We start from the raw sequence: 11,460 nt of genomic DNA, 5'->3' as shown, positions 1-11,460 counted from the left end.
GGCCTTGAACACTACCAGGGACAGGGCATCCACAGCAGCCTGTGCCAGCACCTCACCACTCTCATGGTAAAGCACAAAGCCCTGACATCCTACCTAAATCTTCCCTCCATCAACCATTTCCCCTTGTCCTTCTGTTATCTACCCTTTCAAAGAGCTGAATATACAAATATGAATCACAGAATCATAGAATGGTTTGGGTTGGAAGGGACCTATAAGATCATCCAGTTCCAACCCCCTGCTATGGGCAGGGACACCTTCACTAAACCAGATTTAACCTAACTCATCCAGCCTGCCAACCCATGCAGTGTTGTGTACTGTCAGCTCCTCAGTCCATATTCAATCTCCCTGAGCTTGTTGCTGCAAATTAATTTCTTAAATAAAATCTTGATGCATCATTTAAAAACACTCCCCGTGCTGTATTGCTTCCCTTATATCTCCATTAGTCTCCAATTGGACTGTAAAAAGGTAGCAAAGTTTGCAGAACACTACCTGTTTTTAAGCAGAACCACTTACAGCCTGAGATGCATTCATCTGGATGCTTTTAGGTTCATAGCGCACTTGATATCTTCAGTAAGGACTGAAAATGCATACATCAAAAATCCATCAATGAAAACCAGCAATTTACTTCCAGAAGTTGGATTATTTTTACCAGATATTTCAGGATATCACGATATTTCAGGAAGAAAACAAATAGTTGTTGGGGATTTAAGTCTACCTGACAATTGGGCATAGTGACCAGTGGATATCGAGTCCTTTCAAACTTCCCCCTGGCCTCAAAGCAGCTTTGCAGTAGCTTCTTAATTGCCTCAACTACTACTCTTAAGAGGGACAGTAGTGCACAATTTACTGTGTAAATTTTGTGTATTGCAGCAAAATTTTACATCTGTGGAATCATAAAGTCATTGAACAGCCTAGGTTGAGGGGAACCTTAAACACCATCCATTTCCAACCCCCCTGCTGTAGGCTGGCTGCCACCCACCAGCTCAGGCTGCCCAGGATCCCACCCAACCTGGCCTTAAATGCCTCTGGGATGGGGCACCCACAGCTTCTCTGTGCCAGGGCCTCAGCACTCTCCATGTAAAGAGTCTCCTCCTAACATCTAACATCTAACCTAAATCTCCCCTCTTAGTATCAAGCCATTTCCCCTTGTCCTGTCACTATCCTTTTCCATGTGGTCACTCATGTCTTTAAAGTAGTTCTGGCCATTCTGTCTACAGTCAGCATGTACACTGGGTCACTGGCCAGCTCCTGCATTCGCGATGTTGAGCAGCTTCCAGTAAGACTCCAAGCAACAGGCATTACACATGTCCTCATGATCCTCCCTCCCAAGGATAGCACCTTACATGCAAAAGTTTGTAAGCATCGGCCAGTTTCCCCTTAACCTCTCACACCAGCACTTAGAGAGACAACACATGAGGGTCAGCAGTGCTGGTACCAGGGCCCAGGGCGCCAGCAGAGCCATGTGGTCCAACTGGGACAAAGCACTTAGCAGACAGACAGACTACACTATGAGAACCCTGGCTCCTAAGAAGTGATCAGAGAAAGATGCTGTGCCAACAAATTAAACCAGTTTAATTGCTCCATGTGGAAGGGAAAGCAAGGCTTGCTAAAGCTGAGAGACAGAGAGCATGACGGAACTTATCTCCTCAAAGCAAGAGTGCATAAATATTGAACACATGCAGAAATGGGCTCTGCGGATGGCTCTGAGGAGAGCTGACGTGTGGCTGAGCAGGCACTTCAGAGAATACACCACAAAAGCTGAAAACACACAAAGCCAAAGGGGAATCAGTGAATAATCCTCTGGAAGGAAATCCCCAGCTTCCAACAAGCACAGGGATTAGAAGGACTTGTCTGAACCAACAAAGCACAGGCAGCAGCAGAAGAGTGAGTGTCAGTGGTTCTTTCTCAGTATCACATCCCGGCATGACAGAGGTGCATCTGTTGCAATGTTTAACTTGTGGCGATTGTTAAACTCTGCGGTGTCATCCCTGTAACCACTACTTACTTCCAGAGGCCCCTGCACAGCACGCTTGGAGACACAACGCCTGATGGAGTGAGACGCGTGAGCTCCATTCACTTCTTGCCTTCTACATGAGAACTGGTCACGCAATCCAGGCACAAAAGCTTCTGGAGCAGAGACAGAGAGGATTTCGTTAATCTGGATTTGTGAGCTCCCCGCTATTGGCTTGGCAGTCTGGGGACAATCTGTGTCACCGTGCACCTCCTCCTCTGGGGAAACAGGGAAATACAGCCAGGCAGGAATCCACAGCCTTGCCCTGTACCAGTGAGAAGTCACTGATTATTAAATCTGGGGAAAAGTGAGTGCTTTTCAGATAAATATTTCTGTGAGGTTTCTACATTTCCTTGCACGGAGCAGGCGATGATGATGGATTTCATCTGGATAGAAGTTTGAGTTTTGAAGTGAAGGTTTTCTACTCAGTAACAAATAACCCAGTGAGCACAGCAGTATTTTTGTCATTAAAAAAAAAAAAAAAAAAAAAAAAGAGAGAAAACAAAGGTATAAAAACAAACCAGTCAAACTTTATTACTTTGGAAATACAGTCTATATCATAAAGGAAATAATTTAAATATTTGATATTAAACAATAGCAAAGATCACTTTGCGGAGAATAAATGAGCCACGTCAATGTATTCAGAAACTGTCTCTCAACACCGCTAGGAGCCAGGCAGCTGCTGGTGAGGGTGGATGGAGCACACTGTGTTGGTACAGTGTGGAGCTTTTGGTAGCAGATACTCACTTACTGCCGCAGCAGAGGAAGCAGGTAGCTGGCGCTGGGCAGGGCGGGCTCCTAAGATGAACCCTCCGGCAGGAGCAGCTCTGCTGCCAGCAAGGATGCACGGTGCAAAGCTTCACAGTGTGCTGAGCCTTCCCACGTGAGCCAGGCTCCATGGCGGCTTCCATTCCCGCAGCACCGCTATGAGTGCTTCTTCCTCTGGATGGCCTCTGCCCTGGCAGCCAGGCTGCGGGCACAGGCGGTCAGCGCCACGATGAGGACGCCCACCAGGAAGGTGACCAGAGGCCAGAGGAAGCAGTGCAAGAGGACGGTCTCGTCGTGGGTGCGTTTCAGCATGACATCGTCTGGCCTGCAAAGGGAAGGAGCGTGAGCCCACCCCGCACCAATGGAATGCATCTGGGGTAGAAGCAATAAAGTCAGCTTATGTGCATATTTCTACCTGAAACAGCCTCAGACACTGCACGAGGAATTCCAGGTGCAATTACAGCTCCTCTCCCAGCTGTGAGTCCTGGCTGTGCTCCAGGGGAAGCAGCCCAAGGCTAAGAACATCGCAAGGGGCCTTGTGGGGACTGGCCAGGACCTGCCCCACAAAGCCCTGCAGTGATAGTTAACATGGCTGCGTGGCTGACATACCCATCCCCAAAGGGAACAGAGGGAAGGACAGAGGAGGGCAGCAAGGAGGAGGTATCCCCAGAGGCATGGGAATTCATCGAAGCCAAGTGTCTGACAGCTCAGTGCCCACCTGCTTCCCATGAGCCTGGGAGCTGGTGTAGGTCCATGCAGGTAGGTTATCTGCAGCCCTAGCTCTGCCTGCTTTCCCTCCCTGCAGCTTAACAGAGTTATTAAGTCAGTCTCACAATATTTGCACTTTTGGGCTGCTTTCCCAGCTCCAGTCAGACAGGCTGTCTGATGGAAAACCATCTGCAAAGGAAGGAAGCAGAGCTTTTTCCAGTTAGGAAAACATACATTGCTGGTCCCAGCTTTGTCAGACCAGCAGTGGGCTCCCTCTCCTGCCCCCAGGAACCAAGCATGGCCTTGGGCAGGAACAGCCACAGTTGCAGTGGTTGCAGCACCTCTCCCACAATAGCTCCAATATTTAATTGAATAGATTCAATTAAAGAAACAAAGTGTGTCTGGGGAGAGCAAGATATTCTTCTAGCTGAATCTTAAGAGATTCAGGAAAATATCTGATGTGACAGCAGTGATGGATTCCAACCCTCATTGCAGGTAGGACTGCAGCTCTTGCCACTTAGCCATTTATAAGCGTTTCCCTTTTGGAAAACAGAGGTGTGCAGTTAGTGAAGTTCCAGGATTAGTGCTGCTTTTAGTTGTATATTATTAACATTAGTTGCAGCAGCAACTTAAGTCATACTTTCTATAGAGTAAGAAGCTTTGTGTTCCCTGTTAACTGCTCACAGCATCTCTGCAGACAGTGCACACTGCAAAGTACTGTACCACTCCTACAGTGGCAGACACTGCACAACACCACCAACACAACTAAACAACCAAAAGAACCTACAGACATCTCTGCCTTAACTCTGAACGCACACCTTCCCCTTTCACTGTCTAGACGAGGAAGGCAGAAATCTGTATTTGTTGTAAAAAGGCAAAACAGCATGTTTCCCCATAAAGATTCACATGCCTTCAGCTTCATTACAACAAGCACTCGTTAGTGCTTTTTCCATTGCTGCAAGGCCTTGGCATGCTGCAGGCAGGGGCACCTTCCTGGCCCCCTGGCCTGAGCACCGCTCCATGAATGACACAGTGGAAGAAAGGATAGGAAACAGCAACACTATCTTCTAACTGCAGGGAATTAATTAAAATAACTGTGTGTGTACCAAAGCAGAACAAGATTTCTATTCCGCCCTATATGGACGAGCAGCCCTATGGTTACAGCACCCTTGCCTTCTGCAGAGAATTATTCCCAGGTAAATAGCCTACAGGGTATGCCCAACACCATACAGGTGGTCACTACTCACTAGTCACTACTATTTGCTCTTCAAACTTGATGTAAATTTGTGTGCAGAGCCATGCAACAACATTGAGAGGTATAAACTACACCACAGAAAAGCAATTACAGTGTGTTTTTGCTGTAGTGGATGAGCCCAGAGCTGAAGAACAATAATACCATTTAAATTGATATATATTCCTCTGTCTATCATAAGATTGAGGGCCCTGAGCTGGTGGAGATCTCTGTTTATCACTTCTTGTCATTGTGGTTAGTATCAATGACACCTGTAACTTGAGGAAATCAGTCACAGAACCACAGAAGCATCTAGGTTGGAAAAGACTATCAAGATCATAGAGTCCAACCATGAACATGACCTACCAAGTCCCACCACTAAACCACGTCTTTCTTCTCAAACAAACTGATTGGAGCTTGCCCCACCAACTGACAGGAGCTGCCCAACAGTGAGCTCCACACACAGTAACAATTCTGACAAACTAAATTTCACGAAGAGGAGATGATGCCAATTCATTCCTCTAGAACTTTATTCCACCCTTTCTGTCTTACAGAGACAGGGAGCAGTTTGCTGCACCACACAGTTCAAAAACTGCTGACAGAAGACCTGCAGATTTTTCTCCTGAATTGAACATATTTTTCTATTGTTTGTATGATTCTTCTCGCTTGGCAAGCTCCATAATTATCAGAGCTGCAAAAGTACACCTAAGCAAGCACCCTTAGAGTCAGCAAAACTTATCTTTCAAAGCTCATTTCTATCTCCAGAAGAAAATAGATGGTGTACACATTTCAGCATAGACTAACTTCAAGTATCTCTGGCAGCGAGCCTTTCTTCTGCTGCATATAAATTGCTGTACAATCAAAGAAATAGCAGCACTTCAAGGCAGCCATAACATTTGGCAATAACATTTAACAATACAGGATTCAGCAAATATAAGGAAAAAGCCTTTCCCAAGTGCTGCACAATTGGCACAGAACAAATAGCAGAGCTTAGGCAGCACATCTCGTAACTTTGCCTCAGCCCCAGCTGCAGATGTGACATGAGAATCAGCTCACCCACCCCAGCACACCACATGGGTATCTGCACCTGGGCATATTGCCCTAAGCTCCATTACAGGAGATAGACAAACACCTCTGGGCACCCAACATACGTCAGGCACTTATTCTGAGTGAGATTAAAAGATCCTATTTCTCTGCACTGTCACTAATGGCTAACTTTCACAAAGCTGGCTGGAGACAACAGACTGTTCTCCTGGGCATGCCAACCAGGACTACAGTCTCAGCAGGGAGGGGACAACAGCCATAGCCAGAGTAGGAGGAACCTGAAGGCCTGAGGTGTCCAGCAAACTGCCCAGGGGAGTCAGGACTCTCTGTACCTGCCAGCTTGCTTCAGTTCTCCATGCCAGATCCCTTTGGAACTGGAAGCAAAGTCCCACAAACCTTGCCTGACCTGGATACCTTAAGTATTTTCTTTCCCCTTCCTCATCTACATGGGCCCGTCACCCCCATCACTGCTGTTCTCTCAAGGCACTGAAAAAAATAAAAAAGATGCTTTTTGCCAAAATACTGCATGATTTAAAGGGAACTCTCCTTAGAGCTTTGTATTTTTTACCTCAAGTGGTAAAAACGCTTTTCCATTCCCACGTAGCTTTTCATCAATAGAGCTGTCTTACACTAAATTCCCCACATTAAGCCTCATCACTACATGAATGTACATACACATTGTGCAGAAAGAACCAAGAGACAGTTGCTAAACACATATATAAGCACTTCCATCTATGCAAACATACATTACTTACCTCAAGTGCTGGTTAAAATAGCAAGTAAAGGGCTGTGAACCCACTTTCTCCTTCCAGTATTTCTGCTTGTAAGTGACATTCTCAGAGTTCTCTTGATCATCTCTGGCACAGGGAGGGATGTAGGAACACTGTCAACACACGCAGCAAAACAGAGTTACTTCTGTGCTTGAGAACACCAGGCATCACTTTCTCTGCATCTTCCTCTGAATGCCAACACTACTGAAATGGGCAAAGAAGAATTAATACAGGCTCCAAAGAAAGGCAACTAATAAGTAAGCTTAACTTTACTTGACTTGAGAGATACACCCTGCAGGTACTGGAAAAGGATTCAGAAACATTCAGAAACAAAATCAAAGATTAATCATGTTTTGTTCTGTTATCAAACCAACCTTCTGTGTAACACCTATGGGTGTTTGGTTTGATTTGCTGTCGTGATGAATGTGGAAACAATCAAAGTATTCCAGCAAATTGCAGACAATGAGATATCTGATATCTAGCTGATATTCTTTGGCACAAAGAACGTTTTCTGCCACTTTTACTTGAGCAAAAAGCAGCACAGAAAGTTCCAACCCTCAGTGCAGCAGAGCAGTTCAGTGTCTGCTTCTACCATAGAGAAGTCAGCCATAGAGACGCAAGCTCCTGGGTTTGGATATCTGCTTCAAAGCCCCAGGAGACCAAGCGCATTGTCTCCCCAACCACAGCACATTTGAGACTGGGCTTTCAGAGATGCAGCCCTGGATCACTCACAACACTCAAGTCTTGTCTTTTTACAGTAGTTCCCACCTTTTTATCTTGATCTGAAAATGAACTAGATTTGCTTCTGTCTCTTCTCTCTGTATCTTCATGGGAAAAACACAAAGGAAACGCATGGAATCTTGTCATAAATCACTGGAACCTCACTGGTTGAACCTCTTGAGAAACAACGACCTCAAAGAAAGGAGTGGTCCCTACATGAATCCTACGGGTCCCCCTGAAACATCTACTCAACCCAGTAAGGGCCTTGAGCAGCAGGCAGCACCGTAAGTCCAACTCCAAACTGGATTTATCACCTGCTGCACATACATTGGAGCTCATTTGCTTCCCCAGGATGCCATCAATAGTTCACTGATGCGTTCATTTTGGCTCCTTAGACGGGATAGACGGGAACAATAATCTGGAACCTTCCAGTTCCATAAGCTGGTAGATGAACCTGGGATGACCTCCAGCTTTGGCAACAGGCAGTTTCTGAAAGGTTAATTCCACAGTCCTCCCCCACAATACACAGTGTGAAATCCTACCATCAAAACGTAACTAAATGCCAAGTGTCTGAAAGCAAGCTAGGATGCCTCGCGCTTAATTGCAGCCTAAGAAGCAACATCCATTTTCAGTGGAAGGGTCCCACCCTGTAATACTTTGATGGTTTTTCTTCAGTCTGTTACAAAGAAGTCGGAGAACAGCACTTAAGATTAGACATTCAGAATAAACCTAATGATGTGGAGAGCTTTTCATACAATCTATCAGTACATGGCGCACCTCCTACACTACATCACAGCAACAATAACATCATTATGCAATTTAAATGCAGTCTCAATTACACAGCTCAAAATCAGTACTAAGCTAATAATATTCACTCCTCAGTCAAAGCCGCTGTTTGGATAGATGACTCAGGATTCAATTCAGTAAAAGTGTCAGAGAGCAGCTAACACGACTTCACACCATGGTTTTAGTAAGCTTTGTGTCTGCTGTGTTTGCTACACGGTGCTTCCCCACCGGTGTCTCTGCAGCATCAGGCCCCTCATCTACCCCAGCCAGCGGGGCCAATGACTCACAACCATTGGAGCATCCCTGGAGGAATCCCAACTCCACCACCAAACTGCTGCGCTGGCGTGAAGCAGAGATCACGTCCTCCCAGTTCCACCACTCTGTCTCAAAAGTTAGATGGTAACTAGTCCTGGTTTAGCTTTGCTTGTACAGATGTGCTCTTGGTGCTCTATCGTTGGGAAAGTACAACACACCACTCAAACATACAATTTCTGATTCCTGATGAGCTTCTCCAAACTTGTGGTGCAAGCATTCCCTCACATTTATGGCTTGTCTTCATGACTTGAGAGTAAGGAAGGGCTACCCTGACCACCCTGCTGGCAAGGAGCAGAGGTGCATAAGCACTGACAATTACACCCCCAGGCTCTGGGCCTGCCCCACCAGCATCATATTCTTCCAGAACAGGGCTTGACTGCAAAGAGAAGTCATCATACTGCCCAGCTAAGCCAACAGCCCAGCCCTGCACTGCTGTGCGTGCTGGCACACACACACTCCACGGAAGGCATCTCGCTCCACAGCCAGGATGTCAGTGACAAAATGACTTCGCAATTAATCCCCCTTAAGCCTTATCTCAGAGATGATTATTGCTATCAGCGCAGCTGAAGAAAGGCTGCGACTGCTCTGCTGAGATTTCTTCCTCTGAGACAAAAAAAAAGAAGAAAAAAAAAAAATAAAAAAAGGAAATCCACAAATCTCTCAAAGCCAAATGTAATCGTGCGCCGTGCTTCATATATACGTTTCTGGATTAACTCTGACCCAGCTACATAATCTTTTAAGAGCCCAAATGAATCCTGGGCCATACAGCAATGCCATCATCCCAGGAAGCAGGAGAAAAAGAAGCCTTTTCCTGCAGCTGGAGCTCACCGGGACAGACAGATGCGTTTACACACCAGCCCACTCCGTTACAGACAGTAGAATACTCTTCATCTGATGCATGGGGGTTGTTTCTGGCAGGGAGCAGCTAATGGTCCATCCAGTACAGTTCTATGCTACAACAAGAAACACGCATCTGTCACACTGCTGCTTTAACAGCAACAAAAGAGCCACCCTGGGAGGAGAAGCAGCCAAACAGGATGGAGAACACCGAGACCCTCCTAAACAGAACTGCTCACGGCTTTTCCCCTCCTGTCTGGAAGCTGATCAGCATGATGTGTGCCTGACTCCATCAGTATGCATGGGTGTGCTACAGGAGGAGGGCAGGCAGGAAGGGTTAAAGGGCTCTGCAGGTGCTTGCTCATAAATACACACTGGGCCCTAATCAGGAAACCCAGCGGCTTCCCAGCCTGTTGCTGCGCCCAGTCTGTTCTACCACAAAATCCTGAAAGCTCTCAAAGAGGGCGACAGTTGAGGACACAAATCAAGAGCAGCCCATAAGTGCTCGGCCAGACAGGTTTGAATCCAGGAGAACAAAACCAAAGCACCAAACGCATCCTTCATCTCCTTTAAGAGGATGCGTTTTCCTAGCAGGACCTACACAACTTTTATTCACATTTTGTATTGGTGTGTCATAGTAAGGAAAAATAGTTGGGCAACATTTCTTTCTGTGTTCTTCTCCACTCAGTTAAACTCAATCATATCAATACAACATCCATCCTGCTCGGTCTCGGCCAGGTATAGCCATCAGCCAACAATACCATATGGGGTGTGCAGCCCATACACAGAGAGGTCAAACAGGGTTCTGAGTTCCAGTCAGGCTTCCAGAAGGGCAGAAGGTGGGTACATGGAACTATGGGGAGCAGCACCTCGAGAAGGGGGAACTTTGCAGAGCACCCGCAGCTCCCCAGCCCCGCAGCCTCACCTCACTCAATCCAAACCCCATCAGATTTACCGTCCCACTTCTCGCTCCGCTGACCTTTCCCCCACGCCCGCTCCGTGCCTGCAAAGACATCGAGGGCCAAAAAGCGGCACCCGGAGCCGGGCGCGCAGCCCGACGGACGAGCCGCACCGCTGCGGCAGCCCTAGGGATGCGGTCTCGCTGCCGGCGCTGAGCCCACCCTGACGGGGCTCCGCAACCCGATCCCGGGCTCCTCTGGGACACAGCTCCCCATTGCTCGGCATTAAAAGGCAAAAGGAGCGTCCGCCCTGACAGAAGGCACGGCGCTGTCCCCGCCGGCCGGAGGATGCAACTTTTCCCCCCGCTTCTTCGGGCTGCCATAGAAGTTTATGGGCCCCGAGGAAACTCCCATTTCGGCACAGCCCGTCCCCACCCGCACACAGAATCACAGAATGACCCGGGTTGGAAGGGACCTCAAGGATCATGTAGTTCCAACCCCCCTGCCTGGCAGGGCCACCAAACATACACCTTTACTAGATCAGGTTGCCCAGGGCCCCGTCCAACCTGGCCTTGAACACCTCCAAGGACGGGGCATCCACAACCTCCCTGGGCAGCCTGTTCCAGGGCCTAACCACTCTCCTAGTGAAGAACTTCCCCCTAACATCCAACCTAAATCCTCCCTCTTTTAACTTAAAACCACTTCCCCGTGTCCTGCTATTGTCAGCCCTTCTGAAGAGTTTACTCCCCTCCTGCGCTCACCTTGGGGTTGGTGCGGAGCTGCCGCTCGTCCTCGTGCAGCAGTGCGGGCGCTGCGGATCGGGAGGTGCGGACCAGCACCTGCAGACAGGGGTAGCGGGCGGTGCCCCGGCAGGCGGCCCCGCACGAGAAGGTGCAGGCGAAGCGCTCGCCCAGCTGCCGCACCGCCAGCACCGTGCAGTTGGCGGCGCCGCCGCCGCCCCGTTCCTGCAGAGCAGGGCGCAGCCAGCAGCAGCCCAAGCCCAGCAGCGAGAGCAGCCCGGCGGCGATGAGCAGGAAGCCCAGCCGCATGCTCTTGTCCTCCGCCTCCGTGTACTCGTAAGCCGCCCGGCCCCGCGCCATCGCCCGCCTGCCGCTCGCCGACTGGAAACCGCTGCCATCGGCCGCGGCTCCGTGCACCCCGCCCGCTACACTCTCGGCCGCTCCCCCTTCCCCGCCTCCTCCGGGGCCGGGTAAATAAATAAATAAGCGGGTAGCGGATGAGGAGTAAAAGTGCGGTTGGGAGTGAGCGGGAGGAGGAGGGGAGGGCGTAAATAACTAATGAAATGAACATAATAAGAAGAGCACGAGTTGAATAGGATGCGAGTAAGAGAAGAAAAGAAGATAAAAGAGA

General features: G+C 48.5%; 1 protein-coding gene across 2 annotated transcripts; it reads right to left on the bottom strand.

Moving 5' to 3' along the window:
- Window positions 1–2,521: 2,521 nt before the first annotated feature.
- Window positions 2,522–11,460, bottom strand: KCNMB4 (potassium calcium-activated channel subfamily M regulatory beta subunit 4). Of its 2 annotated transcripts, none has more exons than XM_015855989.2 (3): window positions 10,851–11,459; window positions 6,518–6,645; window positions 2,522–3,104 (listed from the first exon to the last, which is right to left on the bottom strand). In XM_015855989.2, exons 1-3 carry the CDS (start codon window positions 11,187–11,189, stop codon window positions 2,936–2,938), a joined length of 636 nt encoding a protein of 211 aa, XP_015711475.1. In that variant the 5' UTR covers window positions 11,190–11,459; the 3' UTR covers window positions 2,522–2,935. The 2 variants fall into 2 exon arrangements, 1 of the variants encoding a protein (XP_015711475.1); XR_014942314.1 differs by having other exon boundaries at window positions 3,084–3,104; window positions 6,518–6,733; window positions 10,851–11,460.

Source organism: Coturnix japonica, chromosome 1 (assembly GCF_054131305.1).
Source record: "Coturnix japonica strain WE chromosome 1, WE-NBRP24, whole genome shotgun sequence".
Lineage (NCBI taxonomy): Eukaryota > Metazoa > Chordata > Aves > Galliformes > Phasianidae > Coturnix > Coturnix japonica.
The sequence above is the reverse complement of the archived record's forward strand: the minus strand, read 5'-3'. Positions and strand labels throughout refer to the sequence as shown.